A 25,338-nucleotide genomic window follows, 5' to 3' on the forward strand; every position below is an offset into this window, starting at 1 on the left:
TGGATGGCGGCGTGGAGTGTTTAGTGGAGATCTGTAGCATCGTGTCCGAGTCGGACGTGTCCTCGTTCGAGATTCAGCACAGTGGCCTGGTGAAGCAGCTGCTGCTCTATTTAACCTCCAAAAGTGAGAGAGACGTCGTCAGCAGGGACGAGAGGATCAAAAGATTCCTGCACATTTTCTACGGCAGTCCTGTGAGTAACGGCACCACCTAGTGTCTGCAGCACCTCGTTACACCTCCTCTGGAAAGACTCTGGAAAGGCTTCGAAAGTCGTTCTGAATGGTCTGGTCATATTCGCCACTCCTCAGCTGTCCTTATTGAGCTTTGCTAAGCGGTGGGAGTTCTGTGGCTTTTAAAATGGTGTGATCGTTTAATTAACACTGTGACAGGAGCTGCAAATTCCTGTACTAAGCTAAGCCGTTGTCAGTAGATAAAATACTGCAAATTAAATCTTTGCCTCTCACAGGTCATTTTCACTGTATTAATTTAAGAGGACATACAGATGTGAATAATAAGAGTAAAAATATGTCATATTGCTTGTACTGCTCATCTTGAAACAGTTTTCTCTCTGTACTGAATCTGGTCATTTTTTTCTGAGTTGTAGCATCACGTTGGAGAAAGTGTGTTGTAAACAGGATAGGATTCAATACAGAGTTAAGCACTGCCGATTGTGGCGCGTCGATTCTAGTAATACTCTAGTTAGATACTCTAGTATTTCAGAAATTGCTGATCTGTAGGAATTTTCACGCACATCAGTCTATAAACATCCAGTTAGCAGCAGTTCTGCAGGTGGAAACACCCTGTTGTTGAGAGTTCAGAGTTGACACAGGTTTGAGCTTGGCTGTACATCTGGACTAAGCATCTCGGAATGCTCAAACCTTAAGGCAGATGGCCTACAAGAGCAGAAGGGCACATTGGGTTCCACTCCCCTTGGCCGAGAGCAGTAATCTGAGGCTACACGGGGCACAGGCACACCTAAACCGGACAGTTGAAGAATGGAAAAAGACCAGGCAGTGTTTTTCAGTGACCATTAAGTAAAACTATTGATTTGTGTGTGCATCATTTTATACATTGCACTGCCACCACATGATTGGCTGATTGGATAATTGCATGAATGAGCAGGTGTTCCTATTAAAATGTCAGGTGAGTGTAGATGGCATTTAGAAACACTCAAATAATTTTTATGGTGTATGTGTGTGCAGGTTCCAGGGCAGGAGCCACTGTTCCGGTTGGAGCCAACAGAGAACGGGCCACTGTTGGCACTTGTGCACAAAATGAACAGTTGCCTGAGTCAGATGGAGCAGTTTCCTGTTAAAGTGCATGACTTTCCCAGTGGTAATGGTAACGGCAGCAGGTACGGCTTCAGCTCAACCAATTTATCTTCCGTTAATCAAACTCTGCCCCTATGGCCGTCAGTGTAGAACTTACGTTAAAATATATTTTGACAACAATATTGGAATCCAGGGAAGCTTTGTGTAATTGATGATTTTCAGCATTTTATTTGTTCGGTATCTTTTTACTTTGTACAGTATTTTACATTGTGTGCGCACGTGTGTATTATGGATGTAACTGGACGCACACATTATTGAGCAGATATGTCCTAAACAGTCATGAAGTTTTTTTTTGTTTAATAAAAATAAAAGCAGGGGAGCTTCGTGGACTGCGATCCTGCCACACGAGCGCAAACATGAAAAAGCGTGAGCAGAAGGTTCTTACATTAACGTCCAGCTTGCTGAACCTCATGCGGATGGTTACCTCGGGCCTGTACCATGAAGGCAGTTGAACAAACTCGGGGTTAGGGAATTAATTTCGAGTTGACAAAACTAATCAAATCAGGCTTTATTGGTGCCATGACACTGGTTATCAACTTTCTCTGACAACTCAGGCTTTGATCTTTAAGCTGTGATTAGTCCACGAGCGCGTGCACTTAAAAGCATGACGTCGGCACGGAATAACCAATAGCGCTCAACATGGGCGGGGAAGAAGCATACTTCCGGTTGAAAAGCAAGAAGTTATTATGAGGAAATATGTTCTGCAAATATGTTCTGGCCTAAGTTAAACCTACACTAACCGCAAAAAGCAACACAGTTACGACTGCCAAAGTTCGGGAACGTTGCTGGTGGAACTTTACTGATTGTGGAAATGCGCAAGTTTACTTTTATAGGCTCACAATGAGATTAAACAGATTGAAAACTTATAACCCCAACATATTAATGTAATTTCATTTAATATTAATGTCAGTTGTTTTCATGAAATATTTCAAACATAAATATCAATTTGTGAAAATATATTCGTATAGGACTAATGCCACCGCATGCAAATATGTATCGCGCACAAAGAACCGCAAAGCAATACATAGAGTTTGTGGTACAGTAAGAGCGCGGCTTCGGCATGTCAGATTTTTAATGCGCGGTTCAAGAAGTGGACAAAGATACGAGATTCTATCTGTGAAAACTCGACATCTTTCATGCAAGTAAGTATCAGAGAAAGCCAGGGGATTTGGTCGATCACTAAAACCTCTTTCTCTGCGAAGTGCTTTCCTTACAATTTGCCCCCAGAAGTTGAATTAGTTTAGTCACTTTGCTCACAGCTGATTGGTCCAAGTTGGGTTTGAGTTCTCTTACCCAGAACATAACTTGCACCGGAGCAGTTCAGCCGTGTAGCTAAAGGTACTATGGTGATTAGTTTCTAGGGTGTAGTTGTAGAGTTAACCCCCCCCCAAAAAAAAGGAATAATAATTTGGTACAGACTATGCCTGTTTTCTTGTTAATACAAAAACACATAATTACACCCCTAGTGTGTATGGTATGTATGCATGTACTCTGGATATAGTCATGAATAAATTCGTGATTGCTGTTTAATCGAGTTGCTTGTGTGCGTTTCCAGAGGTTCTCAAGCACTGAAATTCTTCAACACACACCAGCTGAAGTGCCAACTGCAGAGACACCCAGACTGTACCAACGTGAAGCAGTGGAAGGGAGGGCCTGTTAAAATCGACCCTCTTGCACTAGTACAGGCTATTGAGAGATACCTTGTCGTTAGAGGTGGGTGCGTGTTTAGTTGAACATGTGACTCACTTCATAACGTGCATAATTGAACTATAATGACGTGACCCAGTTTCTTGCGCGTTCTCGTCAGGATATGGCCGAATCAGAGAGGAGGACGAGGACAGCGACGATGACGGATCAGACGATGAAATTGATGAGTCACTTGTATGGGTTCATTCTGAACTTGTCTTTTCTGCTGCACTGTCTAGTACATACGCTAGAAATGAGAATATCTTATTCCATCACACCAAACCACCATCACGATTTATTAACCTCAGTCTTTGTGGGCGTTTCCCAGATCTACTCGCTATTTAGTAACGATCATAAACATCTAATCATAAGTTTACAAATTATTAGACCGCAATGCGCTGTGTGTGTGTTTTTGATAATCAAACAAAAGCCTTAACACTTGGTCCTACTTCAAGGCGATATTTGTTGGAGAAATTAGCTAGCTAGTCCTAGTTTGTTTGTAGTGAACACTACTTCCACTTACTAAGGTTATATATTTGGTAAAACACAGTCAGAGAATGAATGAGCCCATGTTATTCATCAACGGAAATAGGCAGCGTTTAAAAAGAAATATGTACAAATTATTCATCATTGTACAACATGAATACCACGTGCCAAAAGAACTTACACTGCTCCACTTGGTAAAAAAGGACTGAATGTTTTTTGACACTCTGTTAAAAGATAGCTCCGAATTCTTGTTGAATCTGTTAGCACAGTCGGTCGCAAAACAGCTTTTTCCCATTTAGATGTGGTTTTTTATTATTATTATTTATTTATTTTTTAAATGTGTGTGTTTTTATGGAATTCATGCTGTACGCTAATGCTGCCACTCAGTCTTTTGTCACTCAGTGGGTGTGACCGCGGCGAGTTCCGCCTACTGTGACATCACGCGTATACCCTTTATAGCGTTACTGTTAAACCAAAAGTTAATTAAGCATGTTTTAGTATGGTAGGCTAACACGTTTACTGTTACCTCAGAATGGAAGCTAGCATAGTTTAGTTAAAATACTTCTGAGGGATAAATTAGATTTTTCGACACACCATATACAGAGCTGTGAAAAAGTATTTTGTTTTATGTTGTATTTCGTTTGAAGATCTAAAACTATTTAGTATGAGGTGTACACAAAAATGGAAAATATCAAGTACCTTTTCACAGCACTTTCTATTTCAGTCTAAATCGTATATCGAAATCTACGATCTAAATACGCAGCAAAAAAGAACGTTGTTAAAACTTAGTTACGGGTCAGGTGTCCGTCGTTCTGTTGCTGCAATGATTTCTTCGACTTCAAGCGGGTTCTGTGCGCTCAAGTGTGCATCCGATGCATCCTCAATATCAAGAACACATCCAGGTAATTTCATGCGTCCCCGGTGCTTGCGTTTTTTCGAGAATTGAAATTTAACTGCAGCGAGTATATGAGGACTCAAGATCGCATAAAACTCATATTGAGAAACGGCTAAAAGATAGTCCACTGCGTAGTGCGTTGGGTCATCACTTGCTTTGTAAACCTTTTTCAGTGCATTATTCTAAGTGAAAAGCAAGTGTCGTTGTTTTCATGTCCACGACCTCTGACCCTTGCACAGGCGGCTCAGTTCCTGAATTCGGGCAGCGTGCGCCACCGGTTGCAGTTCTACATCGCTGATCACCTGCTGCCCTACAACATGACCGTGTACCAGGCGGTGCGTCAGTTCAGCCTGCAGCCGGAGGAGGAGCGTGAGAGCACTGACGATGAGGCCAACCCTCTCGGTCGTGCCGGCATCTGGACCAAAACACACACGATATGGTATATACACACACCATTTAGTGTAACCGGTTGTCTCATAGCCTACTTTGTCTATAAATATATTATATACGCATTTCAAAGCTTATGCTTTCAGAGGTCTGCCTTTCTCTACTATTATTCTTTACCATGTGCATTTTAATCTCATGCTTTGATGCTGATTATCTACTGGTTTCACCAAAAAATCAAAGCCATCAATGTAAAAGTCATAATAGCTTTAAGAGCAAACCTACTTATTACAGCTACGAATGCTACGTTGGGTAATTTTTGTACGTTGTGCGTATTTGTTTGTGTGTGCGCAGGTATAAGCCGGTCAGAGAGGATGAGGATGGCTGTAAGGACTCCGTAGGAGGGAAAAGGGGTCGAGCACAAACGGCTCCCACTAAAACTTCACCACGTAACGCTAAGAAACAGGACGAGCTGTGGCACGGTACTGACATTTCATCTGCACTCATTCACTCACGGGCTAATGTAGTGTTCGTTTTCCCTGCGTTTAAAACGAGCAGCGTTTTTCACCTCATAACCTGATTAGCTAGTACACTGTTAGGTAACCCTTCTATAGAGCAATAGACATCTTCCTCCTTCTGGACTAGGGATTTTACACAGTTGGTCACCACTGCATCGTTTCCATTTTATATTTGCTTGAAGTTACTCTGCTCGTTCTTCTTGTAAGTCTTGACCCTGCCCACTTCTTTTGCTAATTTACCGTTTCTTCCGCTTGTCTCTGTAAACCACCAGCTCCCACTTAAAAATGACTTCCATCCACTTTGTTGCAATGCATTGCTGCTGGTTTAAATGGAGGCTAATACTCAATTTGGAATCCGTTTGTTCTCAAATTTCAATGGCAAGGACATTATCTTAGACCAGAGGTCGGGAATCTTTTCAGCTGGTAGAGCCATGAAAGCCAAAAAAATTAGATTTTTTATTATTAATGTAAATTTTTTTAGATGTGTATATATTATTACAGTTATTATCTTTACTATTATTGCGTAATTATAAAAAGTTGTAATGTAATAAAGGCCATTTGACATGTTGTATGTTTTTCACCTAATAGGCCTGTTGGACATCATTTAACCAATTATGATAGTTTAATCAAATGGTAACTCAATACAATATGCAGTGTGTAAATAAGAGTAAACTGAACACTTACCATTAATGTGACTTATAAATATGCAAATTTGTCACTCCATTCGTCTTTTTTCTTCTTCTTTTAGCCTACGTAGTTTTCAACCGATTTATGAATTAGACCGGGGAATTACCGCTCTGCTTCATTGTCCAGTAACATTTGAGCTGCTTGTGCTACAGTTGGTGTATACATGAGAAACCAGCAGCGATTATGAATTATTTAATATTTTAAAATATGTAAAGTTTTAATTAAATTTACGCACTAGCTTTCGTGATTCCTATATTTTTTTTTCCCCTGCTCTTGAGCCATAGGTGGCGTCATAGGTTCCCGAACACTGTCTCAGACTCATAACGGCAAATACATTCATTTGATGAATTTGTGTGCATGTTGTAGATGGTGTGTGTCCAATTGTGAGTAACCCGTTGGAGTCGTACCTCATATCTGACCCTCCAGAGGGCATTACGTTCGACGACCCTTCACTGGAGGTCATTCTGCTGTTGAGGGTTCTGCACTCCATCAGCAGATACTGGTTCTACCTCTACGATGTGAGTATATACATGCACAGCTGCACATACACACACTTGCCCTGGGTCCCAGTACTGGTTTCCATACTACTGTGTGGCTGCCATCTTAAGAGTAAAGGAATACAAATGAGGCCAAAAATTTTCCATCAACTTGGCTAAAGATATTCAATCTCAACTTTTTTAATCCTTTACTATTTTCATGTTAAATTTCTTTTGGCAAGTCAGTTAGCACCTCTAACGAAAACGATTACAGACGGATTTATTTCAGCTTTAATTCACTAGTGCATGTATTAATTAAATAATTTGCATACACCAAGTTAATCGTCCCTTTGAACAGGACGATCATAATGAGTCATAATTAGGAGTTAATCGAGCGTGCACTTGTGACTGTAGAAACTAGTTTGGGGGGTGGGGGCTGCGGAGTACTAGACATTCACAGGTCAGGATCGTTCTTGGGAGCGATTTCCAAACGACTGCAGGTACTATGAGCAACTGTGCAAACAGTTGTACGTAAATATAAAAACCTCGGGACCACACGGACCCTATAGTTCGGGGAAATGCCCAGGGATGAACAAATTTTGGTCTGAAAAGTGGTGGTGTCTGAACCCCAACAACAGTGGTACCTGATGCCTCCAACTCATTCTCCAGTTTGTAATGATGTACGTCCACCATTAAGAGTCCTACGTGGGCTTTGCCTGTAAAGCTATCTGTAAGGAAGAAGCCACTACTTTAAGACTGGCATAAGAAAAAGAGTGAGGATATTAATTCAAAGAGCACCATCTCAACTGTGAAGCACGATTGTGGCAGCATCATATTGTGCGGGTGTTTTGCTAGAAAAGGCACTGGTGCACTTGAGAAAATAAATAAAATCATGAGTACGGAGAGTTATTGAGAAATACTGAAGCAACACCTCAAGACATCTACCTGAAAGTTCAAACTTTGTCACAACTGGGTCTTCCAGCTGGAAAATGATCCTAAGCATTCCTCCAGAGTTGTAACAAAATGACTTAAAGGCAATGAAGTGAATGTATTGGAGTGGCCATCACAAAGCCCTGTCCTGAATCCCATAGTACGTTTGTGGACTGAACTGAAAAAAACATGTCCGAGCAAGGAGGCCCAGAAACCTAGGGTTACCTCAGTTCTGTTAGATGGAATGGGAAAAATTTCTGACAGAGAAGCTTGTGGAAGGCTGTGCCGAGTGTTCAAGTCAGGTTAAGTAATTAAAAAGCAAAGTGTATGTCTCTTAGATATTCTTTTGAAATGATCTCTCACGGAGAGTAAGTAGATCCCCTAATTGGCTTAACACAGGAAAAGTATTTCGACTAGAAATCTGTAGAGTTGTGAATTAATTTGATTTTGAATGTCTTTAGCCTTGGTGTATCTAAACGTTCGGCTTCAGCTGTAAAATGGCATGACCCTTCTTAGCTCTATGTTAAATGAGGGATTATGCTAAGATTAATGTTTGCTAGCGAATAAACATTGAGTCTAGCCAGACGGTACCCAAGTTTCTCATTTGTAAGGCGCTTTGGATAAAAGCGTCTGCTAAACGAATAAATGTAAATGTAAGTGTGCTGTGTTTTTGGAGCGCACGGCTGTAGTCAGTGAGCTGTGTATAATCATTTTAAAGCTTTGCTTCTCAGTCTAATCTCTTGGTATGTGTTTCAGAATGCTGTGTGTAAGGAGATCATTCCCACTAGTGAGTTCATCAACAGTAAACTGACCGCAAAAGCAAACAGACAGCTGCAGGATCCGCTTGTGATCATGACTGGAAACATCCCACCCTGGCTCACTGAGCTGGGCAAGACCTGGTATATTGACACACGCGCGCGCACACACACACACACACACACACACACACACACACACACACACACACAGGGGTAAAAGTTTTGAAAAATGAAATGAAGTAGTTGGACACACAACATGGGTTAGCGTAATTTATTATTATTATTATTATTATATTTTTGCAAAGCCATTGTTACCAATTACTGCTTCACAACATTTGTAGGAAAAAGTCATTGGGTTTTTGCAAGATTGTGCGTAATTATGGCCCATTCTTCTTGGCAAACAGACTTCAATTCCCCAAGGTTATTTCCCCTGACTGTATATGCAATATTCTGTAAAGCAGAGCTTGATCTTTGATTTAGAGCACAGCCGATGTTACATATTCTGACCGACTAACTCGCATTCTTTCTCACACTCACACACAATGTGATGTTCCTGTCGCTTGGCTGCGTTGCTTATGTCTCTCGTGTGTCTGTCTCTGTCCAGTCCGTTCTTTTTCCCGTTTGACACGAGGCAGATGTTGTTCTACGTCACTGCGTTTGATCGTGACCGCGCCATGCAGCGTCTACTTGACACCAACCCCGAGATCAACCAGTCAGATTCGCAGGACAGCCGCGTAGCACCCCGCCTCGACAGGAAGAAGGTATGCGACAGCTACCTTATTACTGCTGTTTGTAATAATGGCTGAATTAAAAGTAAAATGAACATGATGTGATTTTTTTTTTTTTTTTTTTTTTTTTTTGTCTGTGTGGTTCTGTCTGCTTATAGCGAACGATAAACAGAGATGAGCTGTTAAAGCAAGCGGAGTCGGTGATGCAGGATCTGGGAAGTTCCAGAGCCATGCTGGAGATTCAGTATGAAAACGAGGTGAGCTCCTCAATTCTGCATCACGCTAGCTGACCATTGTTTACCCAATGGCATGAACTGCATTGTCCTGAGTGTGCTTGCTTGACATGCACACTACTAGCTTTTCTCAACCAAAAATAGCTTTCTGTATCATGGCTTGCGTCACTTTCCTATCACAAAGCTCTACCTACCAAAGTAGGATGCGTTTCTCTGGAGGTTATTCGGGTTCTTGATGATTTTAATGATGGATATCGTCGCAACAAATACTGCAATTAGACCATACATCCCGCAAATATTATTTAAATTAATTTTATTAAACAATAAAGAACCCAAAACATCTGTTTGTGCTTCCTTATATAACACTAGGGTTAACTCCATTACATTCCACTTCTGTGGAAAATTCTACAACGTATTATTAAAGTGCATGCACTTCATTTTGCATGATCCTCATCAGGAAACTAATAACAGCAAACAATTAGTTCACAAAGTTAGATAACACTAATTGTAAAACAAAGTCACGTTCCGCAGTAGGCTGTTTTTCATCATAGTGAAAAACATTTTTCCAGCAAGCCTTGCTTACCTTATTTGAAGGGTGTAATTTGAGGAATGTTCCAGTAATCGATCCAGAATAAAATGTATGAAACTTTAGCGATACTGATTCATCATGATTATTACTTTAACCCTTTATCGTTCAAAGGAGATCTCCTTAAGGAGAAATGCTCCCACCCCCTCGGCCCCAAATGCTCTGGTGGCCCTGGTTTGACTGCACACCAGAGAGCATGCAAAAACATTCAAACAAGCTGTTCTGAACCTCAAATGTTATTATATATTGTTCATAGGAAGCCATTTGGTATTTGGCCCAATTAGAAGATTAAGGGTTTTTACTGGAATCCTGAGAAAGAAATGTAAGATCTTGCTAAATGGTAATATAGAAAACATTTGTTGGAAATGCTGTGTAAATTGTCAATAAAAACAGAATGCAATGATTTGCAAATCTGAAACTCATATGTTATTCAGAATAGAACATAGGAAACATATCAAATGTTTAAACTGAGGAAATGTACCATTTTAAGAAAAAAATAATAATTTTGCATTTGATGGCCGCAACACATCTCAAAGTTGGGAAGGGGACAACAAAAGGCTGGAAAAGTAAGTGTTACTAAAAAAGAAACAGCTGGATGTTAATTGGCAACAGGTCAGTAACATTGTGTATAAAAAGAGTATCTTAGAGAGGCAGAGTCTTTCAGAAGTAAAGATGGGCAGAGGTTCACTAATCTGTGGAAAAACTGCATCTATAATTTGTAGAACAATTTCAGAACAATGTTCCTCAATGTAAAATTGCAAATACTATGAATATCTCATCATCTACAGTACATATCATCAAAAGATTCCGAGAATCTGGAGAAATCTCAAGGGACAAGGGTGAAAATTAATATATTGCATGCCCATGATCTTCGGGCCCTCAGGCGGCACTGCATTTAAAAACAGGCACGATTCTGTAATGTAAATCACTGCATGGGCTCAGAAACACCTCCAGAACTCACTGTCTGTGAACACAGTTCACCATGCCATCCACAAATGCTGGTTAAAGCTCTATCATGCAAAGAAGAAGCCATATGTGAACATGATCCGGAAATGCCGCTGTCTTCTCTGGGTACATTTCCTCAGTTTAAACGTTTGATATGTGTGATAATGTTCTATTGTGAGTAACATACGAGTTATACAGCAACCCAACTTTTTTGAAATTGGGGTTGTACGATTTAGCTGTTGCATTTACAATTTTTGACCCCTTCCTGCGGTGATATGAGAGACACCTGAACACTACTCATTCTCTCCCTCTCTCTGTCCCCTTCTATTTTTCTCTCCCAGGTGGGGACGGGTCTTGGTCCAACCTTGGAGTTCTACGCTCTTGTGTCTCAGGAGCTGCAGAGAGCCGATCTGGGTTTATGGCGGGGAGAGGAGGTCACCCTTGCCAACCCTAAAGGTCACTACACTCATTATCTCCTTGCAGTCCGCCACAGTTTGGTCATGGAATTATCCTTAGACTCTGTTCCATGATGGTAATCTCTTGTCTGTTCCATGTCATCTCCTGTCTGCAGGGAGTCAGGAAGGCACCAAGTACATGTTCAGCTCTCGGGGCCTCTTTGCTGTCCCTTTTGGTCGCAGCACCAAGCCAGCTCACATCGCCAAGATCAAGATGAAATTCCGCTTTCTGGGAAAACTCATGGCTAAAGCCATCATGGACTTCAGACTGGTAGGAGTTCACTCTTACACTCTGATTTCTGTGCACCTGTAAATAAATTCCAGCTTTTTCCCTCTGTGTGTTTATCAGCTCTTTTAAAAGTGCTGCAGATTGCAGTTCTGTTAAATGACAAGGTGGTTATGCCTTGTGCTAGCAGGACTGCAGTTTCTGAACCAAATACCACCAGCACCAATCAGACTGCAGTTTCAACCCTGACCTGCACTGTAGTTAATCATACAACGGCTTCTTCCCCCAAATCCACTGTAACCGGTTAGCCTGTAACTCCTCTATAAGTAATCACCTGCCTCCAGTGCCACTGTAACCAATTTGACTGAGGCTCCCACCGTAACCAGTCAAACCATGGCACCCACCTGCAGTGCCGCTGTAACCAATCAGACTGCAGTTCGTACCTTAGTTCCACTGTAACAAATACAACATTTTAAATGGTGATTACAGCTTCGTGCTTGTGCTCCACTTGATGCTGGACTTCAGCAGTATTCATTCACAAATTGTAATGTCATGACCAGTCACTTGCAATTACTCATGCACTTTTGTGGGGCTTGAAATTGGTTACTGATTCTGGCTGACAGGTCTGAAAGTGTAACTCAAAACTAATTTACATTTATGATGATTGTGTATGTAGCTGGATCTGCCCCTGGGCCTGCCCTTTTACAAGTGGATGTTGAGAAATGAGTCGTCAATAAGCTCTCACGATTTGGTGAACATCGACCCCGGTGTGGCCACATCCATCCAGCACCTGGAGGACATCATTAGGCAGAAGAAGAGACTAGAGCTGGACAAATCCTACGTATGGACACACACACATGCATAGGGATTTTTTTTCTAAGAAAGTGGTGTAGTCATGGCGATGTCAGTGTTTCCTACTGAGATTTTGTATCAGTCCTGTAACCCTTTAGTGTTCTTATTATAGCCTACACACACACTTCATGCACAATCTTCATTTCTGTTTGAATGTGGATCTCCATGTGTACAGATCAAATAAGGTACAGTGAGATGGGTCTCATTAAAAGTTAGGGTACGACATGGCAGTCCATATAAATCAACACTGTAGCACTGAAAATGACTGACTTTCTAGTAAGAGCACTAAAACCAAGCTTGGACTGTATGATTTCAGCTAGGTTTAGGCATACTTTGTCTGTCAGCAGCAATTTTTAAAATCAAAATTATGGCTAAATTGAATTTGAATCTCACACAGTGAAAGGGTAAACGACAGGATGCTTGATAAATGCATTCCTCTGAGCTTTTGGAGGTCACGATGAATCGGGCATTATGTAGTGTGACAATCCAATATGCATATCAGAAGCCTACGTTCAGTTTAATGTGAATATGGTTACCAGGCAACATCATCAAACTAAAGACCGAGTTGTAGGCTGCATAGGGTGGGTGAGTGGCTTGCTTTATGAGTAATAGTAAGCAGTAGTCAGATGACAAGAATTCTCTTTTCTCAAGGCTCTTAGAAGAGCCCACATCAGTTTCTGAAAAAATGTGTCCCTGTCCATCTGTATTCTCAGACAAGGGAGACACTACAGCAGGCTCTGGAGAGTTTAAATATGAATGGCTGTTCAGTGGAGGATTTAGGGCTGGACTTCACACTGCCAGGGTTCCCGAACATCGAGCTGAAGAAGGGAGGCAAAGACGTCCCAGTCACCATACACAACCTGGAGGAGTACCTAAGGGTGAGTTACATACCGTGCTGTGAAAAAGTATTTTCCCCATCTTGATTACTTCTTTTTGTGTGTATCTCATACTAAATTGTTTCAGAAATTAAAACAAAATCTAAGGCAAAACAAAGGCAACCTGAATAAACACAAAATACAGCTTTTATATGATGTTATTTTTTGAAGCAAAAAAAGTTATCCAATTCCGACTGGTCCTGTGTGAAATGTATTAGTTACTAATTCCCCAAATCTTTGAAACTGCATTCATAATGGGGTTCAGCTGGACTAGACACAGCCGGGCCTGATTACTGCAAACCCTGTTCAATCAAATCAGCACTTAAATAGAACTTTTTCAACAGCATGAAGTTGGTTAAAAGGTCTTACCCAGTAACGTACTATGCCAAAATTGAGAGAAATTCCAGAAATAATGATGAAGAAGGTGACTGAAATACATCAGTCTGGGAAGGGCTACAAAGCTATTTCAAAGGCTCTGGGACTCCATAGGACCACAGTGAGAGCCATTACCTCCAAATGGAAAAACCTGGCACAGTAGTGAACCTTCCCAGAAGTAGCTGACCTTCCAAAATTCCTCCAAGAGCACAACTACTCATCCAGGAAGTCACAAAAGAGCCAAGGACATCATCAAATGACCTACAGGCCTCTCTTGCATCAATAAAGGTCACTGTTCATGACTTCACTATCAGAAAGACACCGGGTAAAAATGGCATCCATGGAAGAGTGGTGGGGTGAAAACCGCTGCTAACCCAGAAGAACATTAAGGCTCGTCTGAATTTTGCAAAAACACACCTTGGTGATCCTCAAACCTTTTGGGAGATTGTTCTGTGGACTGATGAGTTGAAAGTGGAACTGTTTGGAAGACAGGGGTCCTGATATATCTGCCATAAACCAAACACAGAATTCCACAAAAAGAATATCATACCTACGGCCAAGCATGATGGTGGAATTGTGATGGTGTGGGGACGTTTTGCTGCTTCAGGACCTGGGCAACTTGTAATAATTGAGGGAAACATGAATTCTGCTCTTTACCAGAAATTCCTAAATGAGATTGTCCCGTCTTCAGTCCGTAAGTTGAGCGCAATTGGATTATGCAGCAAGACAATGATCTAAAGCAGTGGTTCTCAACTGGGGGGCCCAGAGAGATTGGAAAGGGGGGCGCAAATTGTTTTCAAGAAAAACACAGACGGCATCATTTGGGTTCTCTGTGTATTTTATTGGTTTTCAAATAGAATGTTCGTAAATGAAACTCTGCATTCCCTCTCCATCTGTATTTTCTTTTTTTGCTGGGGAAACGGAGTTTAGTCTGCCTTTTATCTTGCTGTCGGTGCAGACCAGTGTTGCCAACTTGGCGACTTTTCAGACCCTTTTAGGGACTTTTTTTTTTTTCAAAAAAAGCACCCAACGACAAATCTAGCGACTTTATGGACAAACCTAGCAGCTTTCCAAATGTCATCAGTACTGTCCTGCAAATGCGAGGTCTTGCTTTCCCACTGCACTCTCACCTCTCTCTGCATCTGCCACATGCACATGATGTGCCACATGATGGGGGAGGCTTGGTGGGGCTTTAGTTACAAAAGGATGAGAACCTCTGATCTAAAGCATAGGATTAAGTCTACCTCTAAATGGCTCAAAAAGCAAAATTAAAGTTTTGGAGTGACCTAGTCAAAGTCCTGACTTGAGCCAATTGAGATGCTGTGGCAGGACCTTAAACGGACAGTTCGTGCTTGAAAACCCTCCAATGTGTCTGAACTGAAGCAGTTCTGCAAAGAGTGAGCCGAAATTCTACCACAGTCCTGTGAATGAAAGACTGATCTCCAGTTACCAGAAGCTTTTGGTTGTAGTTATTGCTGCTAAAGGTGGCACAACCAGGTTTTAAGTTTAAGGGGGCAATTAGTTTTTCTACATTAGTGATGGATGTTGGGTAAAAATTGTATTGTGTGTTTACTCAGGTTGCTTTCGTTTTATGTTGTATTTCGTTTGAATATCTAAAACTATTTGGTATGAGATGCACACAAACAGAAGAAATCAGGATGGGGCAAATACTTTTTCACAACACTGTACCATACACCCAACATCCCATAACCTAAACACAATATACACAACCTGGAGAAGTACCTAAGGTTACTCAGTTACACACTATACAACCTAAAGCCTATACCACAGTACAGATTATACAACCTGGAGTAACACCCAAGGGTGAGTTACATACAGTATACATAACCTCAATTGTCGTTGCTCCATTAAGACTTTACGTTTGTTGTTGTTTTTTAATCTTATTTTATTTACTTCCTTCACATCATCACCCATGGCCACAGTACACTTTGAATATTGCATATACAGTGGTGCTTGAAAGTTTGAACGCTTCAGAATTTTCTATATAGCTGCATAAATATGACCTAAAACATCAGCTTTTCACACAGATTTTCAAAATGATTCAATATCGCATATCTGTCAGTGGCAAAAGTATGTGAACCTCTAGGATTAGCAGTTAATTTGAAGGTGAAATTAGAGTCAGGTGTGTCAATGGGATGACAATCATGTGTCAGTGAGCATGCTGTTTTATTTAAAGAACAGGAATCGATGAGTCTGATTTTCACAACACACATTTGTGGAAGTGTATCATGGCAGGAACAAAGGAGATTTCTGGGGACCTCAGAAAAAAAAATTGTTGATGCTCATCAGGCTGGAAAAGTTTACAAAACCATCTCTAATTTTGCCATTTGGACTCCACCAATCCACAGTCAGACTGATTGTGTACAAATGGAGGTAATTCAAGAAGATTGTTGGTTGACCACTGCTGGGGAGGGTAACAAAGATCACTCCAAGAGCAAGACGTGTAATAGTCTACGAGCTCACAAAGGAACCCAGGGTAACTTCTAAGCAACTAAAGGCCTCTCTCACATTGGCTAATGTTCATGAGTCCACCATCAGGAGAACACTGAACAATGGTGTGCATGGCAGGGTTGCAAGGAGAAAACCAGGCTCTCCCAAAAAAAAAAACATTGCTGCTCATCTGCGGTTTGCTAAAGATCACATGGACAAGACACGTGAAGGCTGTTGGAAAAATGTTTTGTGGGCGGATGAGACCAAAATAGAACTTTTGCTTTAAATGAGAAGTGTTATGTTTGGAGAAAGGAAACACTGCATTCCAGCATAAGAACCTTATCCAATCTGTGAAACATGGTGGTGGTGGTAGTATCATGATTTGGGCCTGTTTTGTTGCATCTGGGCCAGGATGACTTACCACCATTGATGGAAAAATGAATTCTGAATTACACCAGTGAATTCTAAAACAAAATATCAGGGCATCTGTCTTTGATCTGGATCTCAAGAGAAAGTGGGGCATGTAGCAGGACAATGACCCTGAGCACACAAGTCATTCTGACAAAGAATGGTTAAAGAAGAATAAAGTTAAGGTTTTGGAATGGCCAAGTCAAAGTCCTGACCTTAATCCAATAGAAATGTTGTAGAAGGACCTGAAGCAAGCAGTTCATGTGAGGAAACCCACCAACATCCCAGAGTTGAAGCTGTTCTGTACTGAGGAATGGGCTAAAATTCCTCCAAGCCAATGTGCAGGACCGATCAACAGTTACTGTAAAAGTTCAGTTGCAGTTATCGCTGCACAGGGGGGTCACACCAGATACTGAAAGCAAAGGTTCACATACTTTTATGTAACAAATCTTGAATCACCTTGTGCTATACACACAGTATACACAGACCTATACTTCCTACACCCACTACACCTTGTACCTCATCTACCACATGCTAAATAATGGTGGAAAAGACATGTCAGCCTCTCCACTAAAGTAGCACCTGAACAAGACATTTAATTTTTATAAACACAGTTAAATGTGCCTCTGTGTGTGCGCAGTTGGTGGTGTACTGGACTTTAAATGAGGGTGTGTCCCGGCAGTTCGAGTCATTTAGGGAAGGGTTTGAGTCCGTTTTCCCCCTCCACCACCTACAGTACTTCTACCCAGAAGAGGTGAGCAGCACTTGTCATTTAATTTGTTCCCATCCTATTCCTCTGTCTACTCCTTCATCCGTTAATCATCTGTGTGTCTGCCTGTCTCAGCTGGACCAGTTGCTGTGTGGCAGCAAATCAGAGACGTGGGACGTCAAAACGCTGATGGAATGCTGCAGACCGGACCACGGGTATACACACGACAGGTACAAACATGTACACCTTTCATCATTTTTTTAAATCCACAAGCCCAGTGTAGTGTCCTTTTGCCTAAAAATGACCATTTGATTGGATTTGTGTGTGTGTATATAATATATAATAATGTAAAATTGTGTGTGTGTAGTCGGGCGGTGCGATTCCTCTTTGAGGTGTTGAGTAGTTTTGACGCAGAGCAGCAGAGACTCTTCTTGCAGTTTGTGACCGGGAGCCCGAGACTGCCAGTAGGAGGTGAGAAACACTGGCTGTTCGGTTTTCGTTTATAGCCTCTAGTCCTGGCGCAAGGAAAGCATGGTTACATGTGGTTATATAGTCTTAGCTTTGCTCACTCGGTTTGTGCTCTATCCTTTATTAGCTCAAACACCAGAGCTTGTGAAGTTTTCTTATGTTTATACTCGTAGTTGTCATCTACTTTTATGAGTAATAAATATTGGCTAATGTGAACTGTACTACAGTAGAAACGCGTTGTTTGTTGTATTTCAGTACTAGCATGGTAGTTATGATGTCTTGCCTATAGACATATTGTGCATTGTACATAGTGTTTTACGTCTCATCACCTGCTACAGCACAAAACAAACATGTCCTGTAGTCCAGAAGTATAGAGTAGTTTACGTTCTGTTTCTCTGCTGTGTTGTGAAGCACTTTTATTTTAATCACTAGGTTTCCGGAGTTTGAATCCTCCTTTGACAATTGTGCGCAAGACGTTTGAGTCAACGGAGAACCCAGACGACTTCCTGCCATCGGTGATGACGTGTGTAAACTACCTGAAGCTTCCGGATTATTCCAGCATCGAGATCATGAGGGAAAAACTGTTAATGGCGGCACGGGAGGGCCAGCAGTCTTTTCACCTGTCCTGATCTCTCTCATACTGACGCACACACACACACACACACACACACACACACACAAAGCAAAATGCCTTCTACCAACCTACACATGTCGTCATGACTTCCTCCCTTCTTTTGCTTTAGTTCTCCCTTTGTTTTTGTTTTTTGTTATTGGTACAGCTGCCTCATAAAGCAGCTGCTTCCAGAGGGGGTGGGGGGGTTGTATGTCTGCTACAGACAAATTGTATGTCTGCTACAGGGGAAAATAAAAAATAAAACAAAATGTTACGAGACTTGGAAATGAAATGGCTGCCTCTTCAGAGCAAATTTTGGAGACAAAATGGCCGCCTCTTCAGCACAGATCTCGGAAATAAAATGGCCTCCTCTTCAGAGCTGATCTTGGAAATGAAATGGCCTCCTGTTGAGCAGATCTAATCAGTAATATCAGTAGCCAATTCGTCTGCGAGGAACTCAAGTGTGATATTTAAAGAAAATGGGGATGTGTGTGTTTCCTGTTATGGTGGTGAGTGATGTCATCACTGTGTTTCCATCCAGCAGGCAGTGTGTGCGCGTGCGCCGTGTGTTCTCTTACAGCTCCAAAGATCATTTGTACAGACCAACGTTTTGCTCATTCTTCACATTCTTTATTGTGTGTTACATCTTTCTTTTTCCCCCTATACGAAAGTTGCAGTTGGTTCAATGCAGGTAGTGATGAAAGTGTAGGATCTATAATTGTATTATTATTATTATTATTATAATTATTGTTTTTTTTTTTAATCATCAGAGAGAAATGGACTTCTGGCCAACGTTTAAAAGCCGTGAGTGTCTACTCTGCATTGAAGGTGGATAGAGTAGACCCTTCTTTATTTTCTTGCTCTTATGTGTTTAGGTCATATGGCTCGCAGGGTTATAACTAATCCTGCCATGTAGCTGAGCGCTTAAAAAAAAAAAAAAAAAGAAAAGGAAAACCGTAGTAAATTGGCTGGTCTCATTTTAGTGTTTCATGGCCAGATGACATTTCCCAAAAAAAAAAAAAAAAAAAAAAATATTGAATAAAATTTATATGCAGTCCTCACATCCAGTTTGAGGTGCGACTGTGCTTTTTTTTTTTTTTTCTCCTTTTTTTTTCTCTCTTTTTTTATTTTTTTTTTCTCCTCTTGCTGTAGTTTATTATTCTGTTTTGTTTGCACTGCTGGCTTGGATTGGAGCGTGGTGGTGTGGTGTGTGTGCGCTACAGTGTGTTGCCTGCCTGGAGGGGTGGCGTGCTAGCGTTCACTCTCCTCACCCCGAACCTTCATCTGCTGGTTTCTAAGATCTGCAATAATTTACTGCATCAGGTTCTTGTTTTTACCTGGACACATAAATAAAGCAACTGTTTGACTCAGTGTGCAGCCTGTCAGCCCTCCTTTACCCACAACACAAAATACTCCTTATTAAGACCTGCTTTGGTCCTTTTAGTTGGAACTCGTGGATTCATGCTTTCAACATGGGTAGTCTAACATGCCAGGCAACTCGCCAATATGGAGGTGGACGTACTCTTTACGCTTAATGGCAATCAGGTTAACGATTCAGCTAGCTCTAGCACATAGCCGTTTATTATTTGGAAAATGTAAAATCACGGTCAAAACAAGAACGAAAGAGTTGGAGCTCATGCCCTCAAATATTTTCGATTGGTGTATATTTGTCTATTTTAGAATGAGTGCAGTTGTGATAACTGCATGCTGCTGCTTTTAAAAGTGACGTTTATTACATCAAATTCGCACAACACAATTGGTTTCCTCTTCATCCTTACCAGGATTCATTCCGAGAACAAAAGTGGAAAAAGACCGGTAAAGACCTGGCAAAAATGTTTTCCATTTAGATTGTTACCTACCAAGTTGATACCAAACACAACCCAAACAAAAAGACAGAAATACAGTGCTCCTCCCAGTGGTGTTAGTGTGTCAGCCATCTCCAAATAATTTTTCAGTGAGTCCTAAGGTGTGTCAGATACACATGATGTGACACAGGTTACCCGTGTGATTCTCATCACCCTTGGTGATTTGGAGGGTTGAAACAGAACCCTAATTGCGTATGTAACTGGTTCTATGAACACCTACATCATCTAACTGCCAGTGTTCCCTGTTGTTCAGAACCGGCTCTGACCTGGTGTGAACTTAGTGACCAATGTTCCAGGGAAGAAAGTCCATACGACGATGCTACTTACATCAAATACTGTTTCATACAGTCATAGTTTATGGAAGGTCTCAGTTGAAGAAACCTAGTTTGTTTATTTATATATATATATATATATATATAACACTAGGTTTCTTCATATATCTATATCTGTTTAAAACAGCATTGTTACAAACAATTATTCAATAAAATGTATATTAATAAACGTTGCTGGTCTGTTTTATAAATACTAATGATGAGTAGGAGTGTAAATGCATTCTACAGCAATTTTTTAAGAAATTCAAGATTCAGCCATGCCCTTTGCTAAAATCAAGCAAATAGACAAACATTGGCAGTAGAAGGGGTCCTACTGAAGAGCTCAATGACTTTAAACGTAGTACTGTCATAGCATGCCACCTTGTGAAACTTCTGCCCCGGCCAACTGTTAGTGCTATTATTGTGAAATTGAAGCATCTAGGAGCAACACCGGCTCATGAAGCTGTAGACCATGCAAACTCATTCTTGCAGCACTCGCTACAGAGTTGGAAGCAACATCGATGTAAGTCAGGAGCTTCATGAAAGGGGCTTCCATGGCCGAAAAGCTGCACGCAAGCCTAAAATCACTATGCTGGAGTCGTAAATCACACCGCCACTGGATTCTGGAGCAGTGGAAACATGTTCTCTGGAGTGATGAATCACGCTTTACTATCTGGCATGCTGATGGACAAGTCTGCGTTTAGTGAATGCCAGGAGAATGCTTACCTACCAGAGTAGGTAGGATAATGGTCTGGGGCTATTTTTCAGGTTTTGGGCTAAGCCTCTTAGTTCCAGCGATTGATAATGTTAATACAAAAGCATATTAAGGCATTCTAGACAATTGTATGCTTCCTACTTTGGGGGAAGGCCCTTTCTTGTTCCAGCATGACTGTGCCACTGTGTACAAAGCAAGGTCCACAAAGACATGGTTTGATGAGCTTGGTGTAGAGGAACTTCAGTGGCTTGCACAGAGCGCTAAACTAAAATCTCTCATTTAGATAAGTATTCAGAGCCTTGCCTAAGGCACTCCAGTCTGAACTCAGGTGCACCCTGTTTACTTTGATTATCTTGAGATGTCTCTATAACTTACCAAGAATCCAACTGTGGTAAATTCATCTGATTGGATGTTGTTTAGAAAGGCACACACGTGTTTGCTTTGTGTGTATAAGGTCCCACAATTCGCACTGGATCTCAAACCAAATACCATGCCGTGAAGTCCCAGGAACTCTCCGTAGACCTCCACAGTCAGATTGTGTCGATAATAGATCTGGGAAAGAGTATAAAACCATTTCTGAATCTCGCAGAAGTTTCTGCTTTGTGAAATGGGAGAACTTTGTAAACGGCAGCTTCATAGGGTTGGCCAAATTCAGAAACCGTATTAGAAGGGCCTTAATCAGAGATGTGACCAACTTCAGAACTCCTCAAGAGACATGGGAGAAACTGCTGGACAGCAATCTCAGAAATACGCCACCATTCAGGCCATTATGGCAGCCTGGCTAGAAGGAAGACTCTCATGAGTAAAATGCATACGGCAGGCACTTACTAGCGCGCTTGCCATATGCATTTTGGGAGCATGATGAAAAAGATTCTGTGGTTGGTCCGGCGACACATAAATTGAACTCCAAACACTTGTGGTGTCTAGTGAGCACCAGGTACTGCTCATCAACTGGCTAATACCGTCCCTAAAGTGTGAAGCATGGTGTTGTCAGCATCATGCTATGGGAGTGCTTCTTTTAATGAGAGATTTCAGATTTCAATTTGAAGATGTTTGTACACATTGTTAAAACTTGTTTCTGCTTTGTCATTATGTGATTAATTCAGTTTTATCAGTTATAAATGAAACCTATAACAATAAAATGTGCAAAATCTAAATCTGGTCTGAATACCTTCCGAACCTGCCGTATGTTGTATTTATAGTATTCCATGTTGGGAAAATGGAGCATCAGAGTAGTAAGCCACGTCTCGAGTTAGATTGACACAGGATACCTCCACCGAATCATAAAACCGCTTTCTGTATACAACAAAACCTTATTCAGATCATAATGTGCAACCTGTTCTCGCAGAGCAAAGTGTTGGTACAGTCGTAATCCTCATGGATAAATGGAAAACAGATGCATACATGGTTTGTTCACTGAATGAAATCTTTAAATGCAATTTTCTCCAACACATAGCTAGCTAGCTAGGTCATTGCTACTATTATTATTCTGTCATATTTTGAATAAAACGGGTAAGTGTTACAGCGAGCTGTGTCGCTAAATATTATGTACATAATCTAGGTAACTAGCTCAGTGCTGGCTTGGATGATCCTCGAGTTCTTTAATAAGGAGGGTCAGAGGAGACTGTCTCTCTCCTTACGGTTTTTATTTAGAAAAACATAAGGAAAAAGTAAACTGTCCAAAAATCCCACACCCCATGCTCTAAAACCCACCAGCTAACACAGATAAGTTTCTTCACCGCTTTCGCCCTGTTCTTGTAGACTTTGTAACTCATGACATTTCCCTTTGCACTTGATTAATTTAATGTTTAAACTAGCAAGGCTAGTCTACTAGCATTAAGGTCTTTAGTGGGTCTTGTGAAATCATGAAGATGAATAAAAGCATTGCAGAAGATTTTAGACTATGTGCTGATTATACACACACACTTTACTGAACGCAGTGGTTAATCAGTGGGTACAAATATAGTCCTACAACGTGTGTGTGTACAGGAACAGGAAACAAACTATTTGCCATAACAACACAATAAAGGCTGAAGCAGTAAGTGTGCAATTTTACTGCATGTTTTTCTCAGAGATGGGAAAAAAAAAAAAAAAAAAACATGCGCACACACGTGAATTGTCTGGTCTCCATAGAAACTACCTCCATTGTAATCAATTGTAACCCTGGAGAGACATCTACACACATGCGTGCGCACACATTCCCTAAGAGAGTGTATACCACAAGGACAGGTTATGACTGACCATACTAAATGAAAAGTGTGTGTGTGTGTGTGTGTCATAGATTATGCCTGTGATTCAGCATCATTCATCTCCCCGTCAGTCTCCACTCCATATATACCGTATATCTCTGTCTTGCTCTTGCTGAAGTAGATTTCTCTCGGTCTCTCTCGCTGTGTCTTTTGCTTTGCCTCTTCTCTCTCATTCTGTCGTTCTCTCTTTAACTCTCTCCATCTGTCTCTCAGTCTGTCTCACTCTCTCTTTCACTATTCTGTCTGTCTCTCCCTCCCCTCCCCTCCCCTCACTGGCCCGCCCTCACTCTCTCTCTCTCTCTCTCTCTCTCTCTCTCTGTGTCTCTTCTTCTTGCTCTCGCTTTCACACACATTCTCTCTTGCTGTCTCTGTCACACACACATTGGAGCTGTGGTGCTCTGTACTACACATTAGAGAAGATCTCAATGGTGACCTGGTGTGTGATGGAGCTCATCGCACTAGTTCTTCCTCTTCTCATCTTCTTTGCGGAGAAGGGGGTCACAACTCCTGTAACCTCTGACCCTGATGTGACCCCAACAATCCCCACGGACCCGTGCGAGGGACAACCATGTCTACACGGAGGAGTGTGTACAGTTGCAGAGGGAGAAGAGCTGAAGTACATCTGCGCATGCAGCGCACAGTTCACCGGACACAACTGCCAGGTGTGTGTGTGTGTGTGTGTGTGTGTGTGTGCACGCACTCATGTGCTGTCTGTAAGATGCAAAGAGGAGAGTGTTGCTGTGGCAACAGAACAGAGAGGAAGCGTGTGTGTTTGTGTGTGTGTCTGTGTGTTCAACAGGACATGGACATCTCTCCTCCGTGTCCTGGTTTTCTACACTTACAGCAGAATTAAGAAATGTGTGTGTGTGTTTACCCATTGACCCATTTACAGTGTGTGTTTGAGAATTCTGTTAAATTCGCACCGATATATTTTTCCTCACTCTTTTTTTCCCATTATTTCAAAAAGGCTAAAGATCAGTTAGTGCAATGATTTTTATTATGATTTTTAATCAATAAAACATGATCGTTTCTAATCAATAACAGATGCAGCCAATAAAAAGCAAACTATATACTCAGTCATGTTTTCTCTTTAAAAAAAAAAAAAAATCCTTAAAAGCATACCATATTCCAAAATAGATTTAGGCCCCAGTTTTCTACCAAATAATACAAGTGGTATTTTTAAATCTGAATCACACGAACAGTTCCTAAGTATGTTTTGGGTAATTTACAAGAAAATTATTTGCCTAAATGACATGTTTGGATCTCAACAAGACTTCCAGAAGACTAATCTCATCCCCGAAATGACTTTCATCCTCAGTAAATCACAGCGCGGGTTACAAATGAAGAGATTTGCATTGTATTCTGTCCCATATAAATGCCCTAAAATTCCACCTTCATTAAAGGAAAAGCACAGAAACATCATCACATGCTATAAAGCCTGCTTGTTTTTTTGTAGGTTGACATGTTTTTACATTTTCACACATGCGAGCCTTTACTAAATCATGGACTTATGATAGATTTTGAAAAGATCAACGTCCTTGATAAAGACCTTGGTGTTAATGGCAGGGGTGGATCTCAGGTGTTCCAGTGTCAACATGTCCATAATCTTCGTCCCACTAAATATGAAGTCATACAGTATTGCTGAAACTATTTCGCCCGATCGCGACATGATCAATGTGAATCATTACGGATCAGGTGAATTTCTGTTGGATTGCTGAGTGAATTTTCCCAACGAATTGTCACGTGATGTCAAAGGGGTCCATCCGCCTTTTCTGCAAAGGGCTGGTGTGGCTGCAGGGGTTTATTCCACCCAGGAAGAGCCACAACTGATAATGACTGAAGGTAAAGATGAATGGATTATACAAGGGGGAATCAGGTGTGGCTCCTGAATGGTTAAAAGGAAAACCTGCCATAACGGCCCTTTGTGGATATGATAGACAACCCCTGGCTCAAACTAAGCATCAAAACAGCAAGGTGTATAATCTTATCCGGTGCAGGTTTTCATTCCAACTGAGCAGAAGTCACACCTGAGTCTATAGAAGTTGAGCTCAACTGATTAAACAGGTGGAACCATTAGTGAGCCCTGCTTGATTGGAATGAAAACCTGCACCCACACCAGCCCTTT

The 25,338-nt window shown here is 41.3% G+C and overlaps 2 protein-coding genes across 6 annotated transcripts in view; both read left to right on the forward strand.

Annotated features, from left to right (window-relative positions):
- trip12 (thyroid hormone receptor interactor 12) overlaps nt 1-19,444 on the forward strand; it is a 74,334-nt gene extending 54,890 nt beyond the window's left edge. For all 5 annotated transcript variants that reach the window (XM_053623352.1, XM_053623354.1, XM_053623350.1 and 2 more), the window contains 18 exons: nt 1-191; nt 1,201-1,352; nt 2,885-3,042; nt 3,137-3,210; nt 4,636-4,835; nt 5,135-5,262; nt 6,352-6,503; nt 8,148-8,290; nt 8,754-8,910; nt 9,036-9,134; nt 10,983-11,097; nt 11,213-11,367; nt 11,999-12,163; nt 12,888-13,052; nt 16,924-17,037; nt 17,128-17,222; nt 17,360-17,463; nt 17,893-19,444. The exon at nt 1-191 is cut by the window's left edge and continues 1 nt beyond it. In XM_053623352.1, the coding sequence (XP_053479327.1) occupies nt 1-191; nt 1,201-1,352; nt 2,885-3,042; nt 3,137-3,210; nt 4,636-4,835; nt 5,135-5,262; nt 6,352-6,503; nt 8,148-8,290; nt 8,754-8,910; nt 9,036-9,134; nt 10,983-11,097; nt 11,213-11,367; nt 11,999-12,163; nt 12,888-13,052; nt 16,924-17,037; nt 17,128-17,222; nt 17,360-17,463; nt 17,893-18,089 (2,564 nt within the window). In that variant the 3' untranslated portion in view covers nt 18,090-19,444. The remainder of the gene's footprint in view (nt 192-1,200; nt 1,353-2,884; nt 3,043-3,136; nt 3,211-4,635; nt 4,836-5,134; nt 5,263-6,351; nt 6,504-8,147; nt 8,291-8,753; nt 8,911-9,035; nt 9,135-10,982; nt 11,098-11,212; nt 11,368-11,998; nt 12,164-12,887; nt 13,053-16,923; nt 17,038-17,127; nt 17,223-17,359; nt 17,464-17,892) is intronic.
- Nucleotides 19,445-23,600: 4,156 nt separating this feature from the next.
- The window catches only part of dner (delta/notch-like EGF repeat containing), a 32,030-nt gene continuing 30,292 nt past the window's right edge, over nt 23,601-25,338 (forward strand). The window contains exon 1 of the mRNA XM_053623368.1: nt 23,601-23,875. Coding sequence (XP_053479343.1) covers nt 23,639-23,875 — 237 coding nt within the window. The 5' untranslated portion in view covers nt 23,601-23,638. The remainder of the gene's footprint in view (nt 23,876-25,338) is intronic.

Source organism: Ictalurus furcatus, chromosome 4, assembly GCF_023375685.1.
Source record: "Ictalurus furcatus strain D&B chromosome 4, Billie_1.0, whole genome shotgun sequence".
Taxonomy (NCBI): Eukaryota; Metazoa; Chordata; class Actinopteri; order Siluriformes; family Ictaluridae; genus Ictalurus; species Ictalurus furcatus.